General features: G+C 43.1%; 1 protein-coding gene across 1 annotated transcript in view; it reads right to left on the minus strand.

The window, feature by feature from the left end:
- WDR81 (WD repeat domain 81) overlaps positions 1 to 9,222 on the minus strand; it is a 46,369-nt gene extending 37,147 nt beyond the window's left edge. Inside the window, exons 1-2 of the mRNA XM_075263593.1 lie at positions 9,087 to 9,222; positions 236 to 3,791 (exon numbers count right to left, since the gene is read on the minus strand). Coding sequence (XP_075119694.1) covers positions 236 to 3,731 — 3,496 coding nt within the window. The 5' untranslated portion in view covers positions 3,732 to 3,791; positions 9,087 to 9,222. The remainder of the gene's footprint in view (positions 1 to 235; positions 3,792 to 9,086) is intronic.
- Positions 9,223 to 12,927: the final 3,705 nt, after the last annotated feature.

The following is a 12,927-nucleotide window of genomic DNA, read 5'->3' on the forward strand; positions in this document are numbered from 1 at the left end:
TGATCAGGGTATGAAGATGCTAGCCTTGAGATCCTCAGGGATCAGACACTTATCTATTCTTTGGAAAGGTGATGGCTTGCGATTATGAGACCAGCTGTCCAAGGAGTTAGGCAGATACACTTCTGCACGATCTGATAGCTGTTCTATAGAGACAACTTCTGAGACCAGTGAGCACTGTGCCATGTCCTATTCCAATTAATAAAATTTACACGGAATGAAGTAATTATTTTCTTACCTATCAAGATCTTCTGTTCTTTTTCCTCGGTTTGGTTAGTTAGATCAGGTTCTTCTTCTTCCACTTCTCTACTGTCACTGGGCAGCACGGTATCAACAGAAGCCTCGGTATTGACCGATAGCGTTAGCTCAGAAAGACTTGGGGAACATTCTCGCTCTTCCTCTTCGTCAGACTCCTCACTCTGTTTTAGGTCTTGGCTGCTATCCCCAGATTTCATACTCCCCTTTTCTCTAATGGAATCATTATCTGTTACTTTGTCATCTCCAAGAGAGACTTCACTTGCGCTGCTTTTGTCACTCAGCCGACCAAGGCTGAGAGATTCTGGTTCCTGGGGTTGAAGAGGATCACTGACATACAGGCCAGACTGAAAGTCCTCATTCTCTGCTAGGTAAACCTGGTCATGAAAGCTGACCCCAGAAGTATAGTCTAAGAGTTCATGGGATGAGGAACTTCGATCCACGCTGTTGTGTCTTCCTTCACCAAATTCACAAGAGACAGGGCTTTCACCACCGCTTTCCTCATCCTCGGCAGTTCCAGACAGTAGCTTTCCTTCATCGCCTGAACTTTCCACACCAACAAGTATTTGAAGAACATGATTAAGTAGGTTAGAAAGAAATGCTTGCAAGCCCAAACGTACTATTAGCTGAGCCACAAAGCAATCGGTGTAGAGGTAAAACCTTCCATGAAGATATGAAGGGTTTTCATAGGCACCAATGAGTGGCTTCATTAGATACTTATTTGCATTTTTAGGTCCCAAAGCTTTGGCCACGGGCTCGAAGAGATACCATGCGGCATATACAGCTGTGCTATGATCTGTCATTAAAGACAGGATAAATGGAAGAATGATCTCCAACCCTTCAGGGGTGATATCACAAAGTATGCCATCTATTTGCTGCCATAACTGGAACACAAGTTCCCGTCCTTGGCCATCGTCTTCTATTGTTCTGGACTGATAGGTTAAAATAAATTTATGCAGGTTTGGAAAGTACTTTGGAAAAGGAATGGTGGAACAATAAGGACTAAGAAGCTGTGAGGGACAGGGTGGTGGAAGACCATTAGAAATGTGGGGGAAGTCAAAGAGTTTCACTTGTTGTTCAACGTTCATACCCCAGAGAAGCAGGTTATCTGGTGTGTCCATGTGCAACAAGGACTCTAACATCTGTAGAAGAGGAGTTGGAATCTCTTTAACATGGTGTTTACACAGATTATGGACCAAAGTATACCGTTCCTTTAATGGAGCTTTTGGTGCTGTGTTGTGAATTTTTGGTGCAAAAATGATCTCTGCCATCATCACACCCAGAGCCTGGATGTCCCTGTCAAAAAAGTCACGCTGGCTCAATGGAAGTTTCTTTTGGGTTTCTTTCACAGGAAGAATGGTGCCGTGTAAACCTCGAACTAGAAAATTGTCCAGCTTTTCAAGTTCTTCTAGAGCCTGTATAGGATTAAAACCTTCAGGAAGCGATATTTTTCCCCCATTCTCCTCTGATACACCCTTATATTGTCTGGTCGACTTAGCTGATGGTGCTTTGCTTTCACCTGAATAGTTACTAACACTAGTGATTTGGAGAGAGGGTATAGTAACAGCTTCGCTAGTCTTTCCAGAAGATCCTAAAGCATCTAGAGCTTCAGTCCCTTGTTCCAAATCATCATCCACAGAACTTACTTTTTCATTTGTCCAATGGCTTTCGCAAGCTGTGGCCTCTAGAACCAAACTGCTGACGGCATCCTTATCATCACATGCAGTCATCTCAATGATATTGTGTTTCGATGGGACTATATTAGGGGCTTCAAATAAGGAATATCCAGGGCCCAGAAGACGTTTGGGATGTGGCTGGTCAAACAGCTGTACAACTCCGTAGCACGTCAAGTTAGTATGATTATCTACCAGATGAAGACAAACATTTTTTTCTTTAACTGCATTCTTCCCCGTTAGCTTGTACCCAAATGTGAGATCAATCCAATGGTGAAGATCCTGAGAAACATCCCTGCTTTCCAGAAGTGCTCGATGAACATGGATGAAGTCTTCATATGAGCTACACCAGGATGGAATGTCAAGATCTGGCATGTCTGGATGAATGGATTTGAATATAGTAGGATCTGTATAAAACTCTGGAATACATTCGTCCGGTGTCCACCCTTGCATGCGTTCCATGCTTGCGGGATATTCATTTGGTTCCCACTGAGAACGTACGTGGTTGCATAGCACTGCTTTTGGTGTCCTTCTGGCTTTATATACATAGTAGGTAATGTCAGAGAGTACATCAGAGATATGATGAGGAACATGCAACTGGTCTGAACTGCCACCTCCAGCAACAAAGGCTTGCTTTGTCATCTCGTATGTGAATTCCAGTTGCTTATCTCCTTTGTTGAGACGGAATTTAGATTTCTTCAGATCTCGGAATTTACCATTTTTGGTAGTAAAATCTACAACCCATGGTAAGACTGGATGGTAGTTAGGATCCCCTTCTCTTCTTCCAGCCAGTTTATTCAGGTACATAAGGTAGTCAAAGTTACTAATTCTTCCATGAATCCAGCCTATAACTAGAGCTTTCAACTCACTGTTGCATGAATTACAAAGCAGACTACATTTTACTTGGTCCACAATATCTTCTGAATTGTCCTTATTGTCCAAAACCCTTTCAGCCGGTGTCTCATAATCAATAAAGTTGGGTCTTAACTGACTGCAAAGTTTCTCATCCACTGCTACATTGCATAATGAAATAGCCCCACTTGATAGGCCGGCCTGGTGGCAAGCCTTCATGGCCTGTAGGATATTATACAGAATAAAGAGAACTTTGGCATGACTGTTTGCGAGCTTAGCTGGACTGAAAGTGACTGCATCATACAAGGAATACTGCACATAAGGTAAGATAATATAGATGACGTCATTGGACTCTATAAGAGCATCAGCTGGAACAATATTCGGACAAGAAGGAGACCCTACAACAAAATTGGCGCTTTCTTTAGAGGGCGAGACACTCGTGGTTGCTTTAGGTAACTGTATGAAGGAACAACCGTAGACTTTTTGCAGAGACAGTTTGAGGGCATCTAGGGCCTGCATGCTTGGCACTTTAGTTACCCTTTCATAGGGTTCTACGTACGTCCTGCAAGCCTTTTGCCACATATTCTTATAGTTCTGCTGAGCAACATTGTGCATAAACCTAACCAAAGACTCAGAATCGCCACTATTTCCTTGTAAGAAACCATTGTCTAAAGCCACAGTGTAGGCCAGCTTTCTTTTCTGCAGTCCGTGGATCTCTATCCTAGTCCAGCCAACTGGTAACTTCTGTACCGATCTCTGCAAAAAAGTTTGGATTTCCACACCACTGAATCCCTCTGGCTTTGGGCATTGCACCGGAACGGCTCTACGCTCTTTCAGGTTCACAAGCCACTTCTGAGACACAAGGGCAACCACATGATTCTCCGACTCACAGACTGCAAGTTGATTTTGATCAATGCCAAGTTCTTTCTTTATAGACTTTACCAACCACTCCATTTTGGCAAGGACAGCGGAAGGTGTGAAGGCGTAGACTTGTCACATTTTACCATTTGCAGCCTACAAAATTAAAGAAAGGATTATATAAATACCAAGTACGTCACAGACTTACAGGACTTATTGTCAGTCAAGTAGGAGAGATCTATATTAGAGATGAGCGAACACTGTTCGGATCAGCCGATCTGAACAGCACGCACCCATAGAAATGAATGGAAGCACCTGTGACGCCGGCCGGCCGTCGGCAAAGTCAGTGTCACAGGTGCTTCCATTCATTTCTATGGGTGTGTGCTGTTCGGATCGGCTGATCCAAACAGTGTTCGCTCATCTCTAATCTATATCACAGTAGAATTCCTGACATAAGATATTTCCTGCAAGTTAGATTGTATACCCTGTAGATACTAAACATCTTTAGCATTAAGTAATTTAGAAAGGTAACAAACATCTATGGGGTCTGTATAGTGTTACAATTTTTTTGTACTATTCCATAATTCTATTTTTTATGACTGATGAACTATGCTTAGTATAGGTCATAGAGTCTGGCAACCGGCACCCCCGCTGATCACATATCTGAAGCAACAGTGGAACGTCTCTAACAAGATTTCCGCTTTACAGGCTGTAACGTCACTTATATCAGTCACATGACTCATAAGCAGCTCAGTCCAATTCAAGTGAGGCTAAGCTGTAATACCAAGCACAGTCACTACACAATGTATAGTGCAGTGCATGGTTTTTAACAAAGAGACCACAGCATTCACTGGAATGCTGAAGTCTCTTCAAATATCTGATCAGCAGGGGCACCAGGTGGCAGAACCCCATCAATCAGTAAGCTTGGAAAACCCTTTGAAGGAGGATCCACCACCACTGCCTTGTTCTTCGCGAGAGGTGCATTGTGAGCACCTTCTTGGTGGCACAAGAGAATTCCAGTTTCTTTGACCTAGTGTGCGACACATGCAAGGAGGTTTGCAATGAGACTAAAAACTAAAGCAGAGGTTGGGCAATGCTGGGAATTCATTTGAATATTCTTAATGTTTAATGGGACTCCTACCAGGACCACCATCTATGACTCAGGTCACTATATAATGAAAGCTTCCAGTATAGCAGAACTAGTCGATCCATGTACGGATGCAGCAGAGTTAACCTGAACTTCTACAATTGGTTACGCTACGAACTAAGTAGTTCGGGTTAATCCCGATCATAGCAGCAGATCGCTGGGGGCTTCATTAGATGGATTTACTGCAAAACAGATTATCAGTAGAGATCCCAGCAAGTAATCGGGCAATATGCTAGTGTCAGAGGGACCTTTCAGAGTACTCTATGCACTACTTTGGTAGTCTGTAGAGATGAGCGGGTACTGTTCGGATCAGCCAATCCGAACAGCACGCTTGCATAGAAATGAATGGACGTAGCCGGCACGCGGGGGGGTTAAGCGGCCGGCGTCAAAGCGGAAGTACCAGGTGCATCCATTCATTTCTATGGAGCGTGCTGTTCGGATCGGCTGATCCAAACAGTACTCGCTCATCTCTAGTAGTCTGAGACATCCCCCCTGGTTTTTAGTGGACCAACATGCAGCAAGACAAAAAAAAAAAAAAACAACAACACCACCAGAGGAAGCAGACCAGAAAGATTAAAAAGTGCACCATGTATATTCTATTAACTACTCAACGTACATTCATTGTGCCATTTTTATCATAAACCAGAGGGCTGGTATAAAACCATGGAAGTCCCATGACTGCAGTTATGAAATCCAACTGCCCTATATTCCTTTTACAGTGTAATATTGCAGTACAATGTCCTTTACATTGCAAATAATAGTTGTCTTGTACAAGCTGATGGTCTAATTCAATTACATATCCTCGGCCAGTTTTCACGACATAGTAAACCAACATGGCCCTATAATGCTAGAAAAGAGCTCACAGACACCTCTACCTCCTACTACCATGGCTGGCTCCTTCCCTCTACCTACTTCCTAGTCTCGTATATTTTCTCTCTTCCCTTTTTGTTATTCCTTCTATGAGAGCACACGCATACTCAGCAGAACCAAGCATGCATGTGTATAGGAGGGTCAGGAAGAACAGTTGTCAGCCATCTAAGGTGTATGGCTAGGTTCACACCAGATGATCAGGAAAGAAGAGCGGAGCAGAGAAGATGGGTCCCATGCCTCATGATTGGGAATACGGCAATATTATGCCCATTCGAGTTTAGTCCACTTCCCGTTGTATATCAGTGTTTTTTGTAACTAGATTTTCCAACCTTTTGGAAAAAAAAAAACAAAAAAAAACATGAAATCTACTGACTGCCTCTATAGCATATGGACATCACCACAATGGTCAGTGACAGGACTACAATATAACACCATTGCAGCTCACTATGATTGACAGGCCTGTTATCTGTCAGTTATAACAAGATGGGCATAGCATGATGCCCAATGGGCATCTCAGCTCTCCTTAGGCTAGGTCCACAATTGCACTGGGCTCTCCATCATTCAGGTTCCCCAGCAGACCCCATATGACTGTCCGCTAAAGTAGCAATTACCCATGGACCCCATAGGTTATAATGGAGTCTGCCAAGTTCCTGACATTTTTTATACTGAAACCAGAGGAGAGAAAAGTCCTTTTCTCTGCCAATTTGCAGCGAAGTCTACTACATAGGCTGACGCAGACGTGAACTTGTGCTTGTACTTCCCAATTGCACTACAAGTCTTTAGTTATACCCTTGTCTTGAAAGTCCCTTTAACAAGGAACAGTAAGACACTAGCTGCACACCAATTAAAGACACCAACAGTCTGTGGCCACATGGGGAAGGGGGAGGGGGTCACCATAATAATATCAATAGATCATGGTTGGGTAATGGACAAATCCACTTTGAAATACGCAAGTCTCAACTTAGGTTATTCAGCACAGCTGGGGTGGGTCCAGGGCCACGGCGCGGCCCGGACCCAGCGCCGCATCTCTAATGGGGGCGGCAGCCCAGGCAATTCCTTTTAACTTTTTTTCTTTGAACCAGCGCAGGAGAGCTGCCGCTCTCCGTGCGCTGGTTCAGACATCTACGTATCAGCATACGCGGTGTCATCACGCCACCTATGCTGATACGTAGACGTCTGCTGAGAGAAGAGGATTGCGAAGGCAGCGGGAGCAGCAGCAACGTGGTCTGTAGGTAGAATAACATTTTTTTTTGTTTTATTTACCAACCTCCCCGGACCCGATCACTGTCGCCCCCGCTTCCCCTTGTACTATAGGCCGCAGAGGCCGGCAGTGAATAGGCCCGGGACAGGCCACGATCCCACTGCCGCTTTTATTGTACTCGGGAAGGGGGGGGGGGTGTCTTTTCAGACCCCCCCACCCCACCCGAGTATAATAATCGGAGGCCCAGGGGAGGTGAGGGAACATAATAATGTTACTTACCTCTCCGGGATCTGATGTTAATCCTAGCTGGCTTCGGGCCAGACGTCATGTGGTCTGGTATATGACCATATAGGCCCAGAGCCTGCTAGAATTAAAGGGATTCTACCACTAATGCAACATTTTTTCTAATTACCACGACGGAATAGCCTTAAGAAAGACCACGTCTAAAGGTAAGAGACGAATAGCCTTTGTTAAGGTAATTAGAAAAAAAAAAAAATATTGCTTTAGTGGTAGAATCCCTTTAAAGAGGACCTTTCATGGGTTTGGGCAAAGGCAGTTCTATGTACCGCTGGAAAGCCGACAGTGCGCTGAATTCAGCGCACTGTCGGCTTTCCAGCGGTATATAGAACTGCCTTTGCCCAAACCCATGAAAGGTCCTCTTTAACATCGGATCCCGGAGAGGTGAGTAACAGTGTTTATTATGTTCTCTAATGTCTCCTGGGGCTCCGAAAAGACCCCCCAGAGTATAATAATAATGCTTGAAGGGTCCACTATGGCCCCTTTCACCTCTATTATGCCCCACAGCAGACCCCCTGCAGCCTCTATTATGCCCCACAGTCTATTGTGCCACTGTGGGGCATAATATAGGCTGCAGGGGCCGTTGTGGGAGATTAGATAGATAGATAGATAGATAGATAGATAGATAGATAGATAGGGGTTGGGTGCATGGAGAAGTGAGGAGTCAAAGAGGTCTGTGCTTCAAACTTTACAGAGTGAAGTCACAGCTGAAAGAAGTGGTCATGGCGGTCCAAAGGGAGGAGACTGGAAATGTGGGGAGACGTCTCCTGTGAGTATTACTGCATTGTATTTATTGTAATGGCAGAAAATATGAATCGTATAAGTAAGGCCCTGCCAAAGTCAATTGCCCAGGGCCAAGCAAAGCCTGAATCCGCCACTGCAGCAGAGGGTAAAATGTGCAGCATTTCAGCCTATGTAAGGATTAGGATTTTGCATGATTTATCCCACGCACACATTAATATAATGGTTATGAACCTACAGATAGAAGACTAACTGTGGATGATAGAAAATCCAGCACCATTACTAAACTTGTCAAATGTAATGCTGCTGCCACTATGCAGAACATAAGAAGCCCTCCATATAAACTCTTATCTGAAGACACACATTATACCACAAGTGCACTCCTCCCAATGCAAGTGTCATGTGCCAGGGACAACAGCAAAGCTGGTGCAGACCAGGTGTACACAGGACAACTGCGGAGTGACCTGCACAGTACACTGACAGCTAAGACTCTGCTACACAGAGGAAGGCAATGCTCCGTCTGCTGATTGCTATATCCAGCATGGTCTTCTCTATACAGTGGGTCTGGTGAGATGAGGGAAGTCTGGGCTCAGCCATAATGGATCAGCAGACACCAGTCATGTGACCCAGTACATCACTACTAGCAGGGAAGTGGCACATGGCCAGGGGGCTTCTAACTGACTGACTGGCAGTGTCTGCCGCCCATCACATGGTGAACTGACTGTACAAGGAGCCTCCATTCTGCTGGGATCTTTTTAGTTTTAGGTCTAATTCAATGTATAAAGACAAATCCAGCGCTCTCTTTATAACAAAACAGTTCAGTCTTGTATCAAACCTTCATCAGGTCACTCTTAGTACATATGTAACAAAACAGAATGTATCAAATGTTCACATAGAATCCTAATACATGCACAAAAGTTACATTTCATGTGCCTGGATAAACACAAAGTAACAAATAAATAAATAATAAAATCTCTGCTTTGATACAAAGTAAAACAATAATCTATTCAAGGTATCAGAGAGGAAAAAAAAATTACTCAAGATCTAGTGAATAAACAGTCATCTATAAGGATAACATCTTGCAAGGCAACACAGGAGATCAGGTTGGAGGACTGGTGCTCAGCTATCTAATACAGATCAAAGAATCACTGCAATAAAATAAACCGGAATGTAAATGAAGCCGACACAATCTTACCAGATGTCGCCAGGAATAAGGCGCAGAATAAGTCACAGTGATGTGGGATACTTGAAAAGGACCAGCAATGTCTAGGAGTCTGCAGCCTCATAGTGAAAGAGTACAGTTTAAATAAGGAAGTGAGAGTGATGCTGTCCATGTGACAGGCACTGATGTCAGCCAGGAAGTGATGTCACTTTAGCAAGTGAAACCTCAAGTATGGGCAAAAGTATGGGCAAAAATCAAAAAAGGTATTTCAAAAGCAAGGAAAACCAGTTTTAAGTATGTGGGGAAAAAAGGGAATGCAAATAAAGAGGAAAAACGGGAAAAACTAAGATCTATATGGGGAAACAATAAAGAAGAAGGGAATAAAATAAATGTATAAGCATGGGTAGAAGAAGATGGAAATAGTAAAATAAAATAACTACTCTCTCACCATGACTTATTCTGCTCCGTATTCCTGACTGCATCTGGTAAGATTGTGTAGGATTCCTGTTTATTTTATTGCAGTGATTCTTTGGTCTTTGTATGTACAAATTGTACAGTGCTGTGGAATATGTTGGCGCTATATGAATAAAATGTATTATTATTATTATTATTAATATTATTATTATTATTATTATTATTATTATTATTATTATTATTAAGATGGGCACTGTTCCTCTAGCCTTATCTCCTGTGTCGCCTTACAAGATGTTATTCCTATATATGACTGTTTATTCACTATGGATCTTTAGTGTTAGTATTTTTCTCCAATACCTAGACATTATTGTTTTACCTAATACCGAACAGAGATTTTTTATTTTTTTTTATTGATTTGTGTTTATCCATGCATTTGAGATGTAACATTTGTACATGTATTTGGATACTATGTGGACATATGATACATTCAGTTTCATACCTCCCGACCATCCCAGATTCCAGGTCCTGTCCCGCATAAAGTATATCCCGGATCCAACTCATCGGTGTCCGGAGAGGATGCAGATGAATTGAATACAGTGGTGAAGCAGGAGCCGTCCGTTGACAGCTACTTGATTCATAATTTTTCTCCTTCCTGTGTGCTCCGGCCTTGGGAGCTGTAGGTGCCATGTTATGATGTGAGTCATATTGCGCCTGTAGTTCCCTGATCAGTCCAGGAGAAGAGACAGAGCAGCAGGAGCAGTGAGGAGTCGTAAGTATCAGTGATTTTATGTAAGACTCTGGGGGGGGGGCATTAGACCGTGGATAGATAAAGGGGGACATTAAACTGGTGGAAGATGAGAGGGGGAGAAATTAAACTAGTGGCAGATGAAGGGGCAATAAAACTGGGGGCAGGTGAAGGGGGGGCATTAAACTGGGGCAAATGAAGGGGCAATGAAGCTGGTGGCTGAAGAAGGGATACATTAAACTGGTGGCAGATGTAGGGGGCAATTAAACTGGTGGAAGTTAAAGGGGGCATTAAATGAAGCTGGGGTAGAGGAAGAGGGACATTAAACTGATCGCAGATGAAGAGGGACATTAAACTGGGGGCAGATGGAGGAAGACATTAAGCTGGTGGCAGATGAAGGGGACATTAAACTGAGGGCAGATGTAGGGGGCAATAAATTGGTGGCAGATAAAGGGGACATTAAACTGGGGCATTTGAAGGAGGGCAATTAAACTGGGGCAGATGGAGGAGTGGACATTAAACTGACGGGGGGACAACTGGAGGAGGACATTAAACCATGGGGGTAGCTGGAGGGGGACTTGTCCCCATCTATTTGCCCCAGTTTAAAATGGGGCATGAGGAGAGGGACATAATTTTGTGGGGCAATTGAAGGTGAACATTATAATGTAGGGGCATATAATGTTAGGGTGACTGTAAGATCATTATAATGTATGGGGGCACAAAGAAAAAAGGGTGAGAATGTGCAGAGTAAATATAGAAGTATTCAGAGCTCAATTTGCCGCGGCGCTCGTAGCGTCACATATGTTGTCCCTCTTTCTGTCCATTGAAAGTTGGGAGCTATGAAATTTTGTTACATATATATTAACAAATATACTGATGAAGGTCTGATACAAATTCAAAACGTTTTGTTTCTGGTGTATAATAAACATATTGGAGTGCTTTCACACAAACTATAAAGTATCTTTATACATTGTAACACAGATTGAGTCTGTCTCTGCGCACCTCTGGACTACGGAGGGCCGTATTCACTATATTTATGATCTAATTCAGCCTTTCTATTTTGCAGGATGAGTTTTTGCTGTTTTTTATGGATTGTTTTGGTGTACATACTCAGCATAAGCTGAATTAAAGGGGTGTTCTCTTTATAAGTTACCCCAAAGGAAGAACTGCTGGATGGAAGTTGAACTGCTCAGACCCAAAGGTCGGACTCAATGACTTGCCTCTTAATTTAGTACAGTAAAAATAATATACGCACGTGCACAAAATTGTTGCTACTCTTCGTTTTATGAAAGAAAAACCCTCAATAGTTACAGAAATAATTTGAATCTGAAAAAAGTAGTAATGGATAGAGATGAGCGAACACTATTCGAAACAGCTGTTTCGAATAGCACGCTCCCATAGAAATGAATGGAAGCGGCCGGCCGCTTAACCCCCCGCTTCCTGGCTACGTCCATTCATTTCTGGCGCCGCACTGAGTGACTGCCTCGATACAGAGCTCCAAGCTGGGAGCAACCTTTATCTTTCCTTTTTCACTCTTTCTATCTGTATCTTCAAGAATCCTCTAACTAAGAAAACTAGCACTATGAATTAGCAACTATAAATCGAATGGAAGACACTGTGGAGTATTTTTTCCTTTTGTTTCTATTGTTAAAGCATGGACAATGACTCAAGACCTGGAGTTTTTCCTGTGTGAACATGTTCCTGTTACCATCCCCCCACAAGCTAAGAACCACATGGTCACCTTGAGGCAGACAAAGCTGGAGGAGAGACCTGCAGGAAAGTGCGGACTTCTTCTTTCAAGGAGATGATTTTTGGCATCTATTGCTGATGTGTGAAGATGCCTACAGCTGACTGGTATTTCTTTCTTTTACTGTGGACATGTGGGACTCTGTTACAACCTGGGAACCTACCATCACCATCATCATGAGTTTATGGAAGCTTGGCAAGAGAGCAGCACCCTGTCTACCTGGATGGCTTCAGACTTCTCTGGGCAGTAGAACACAGTGGTTAGAAGAAAGGAGGAGGAGGAGGAGGGCTTGTGATGAAGGATATTTGGGGCATTTTTTGTGGTTAATGGACAATAGCGCTGATGCAAGATACCGAACTATCAGCTGTGAGCAGGAGATCTCACCACCTACCAAAGGAACTGCCACATGTTATCATGATAGCTGCATATGTCCACCACATCTGCAAAAAAACGTTTCTGCCTGTTATATCTACATGCTGTGACCCCCCCTCCTCATGTCCTCCAACCACGGTCGGGCTGTATTATTAACATCACTTCACACAGAAAACTAAATGATCCTGCAGTGTCTCTGTGTTTCTTTCTTTTTGGTTGCTATGATTCCTAGGATTTCTCTATCTGCCATGAGCTTGTATGTGTTTTTCTCTCTTGTTATATACTACTGTACCATCTATGAAACTGTATCACTAAAATTTCCCCATTGTGGGACTATTAAAGGAGTATTTTATCTTATCTTATCTTCTATGGGAGCATGCTATTCGAAACAGCTGTTTTGAATAGTGTTCGCTCATCTCTAGTAATAAAAAAAAAATTCTCTGAAAATGAACAAATGAAAGTCAGACATTGCTTTTTGCTTCAACAGAATTTAAAAAAAAAAAATAAAACTCATGAAACCGTCCTGGACAGAAATGATGGTACCCCTGAAAATAATGTGACCAAAGGGACATGTTACATCAAGCTGTGTCCACTAA

Source organism: Leptodactylus fuscus, chromosome 2, assembly GCF_031893055.1.
Source record: "Leptodactylus fuscus isolate aLepFus1 chromosome 2, aLepFus1.hap2, whole genome shotgun sequence".
Classification (NCBI taxonomy): Eukaryota; Metazoa; Chordata; class Amphibia; order Anura; family Leptodactylidae; genus Leptodactylus; species Leptodactylus fuscus.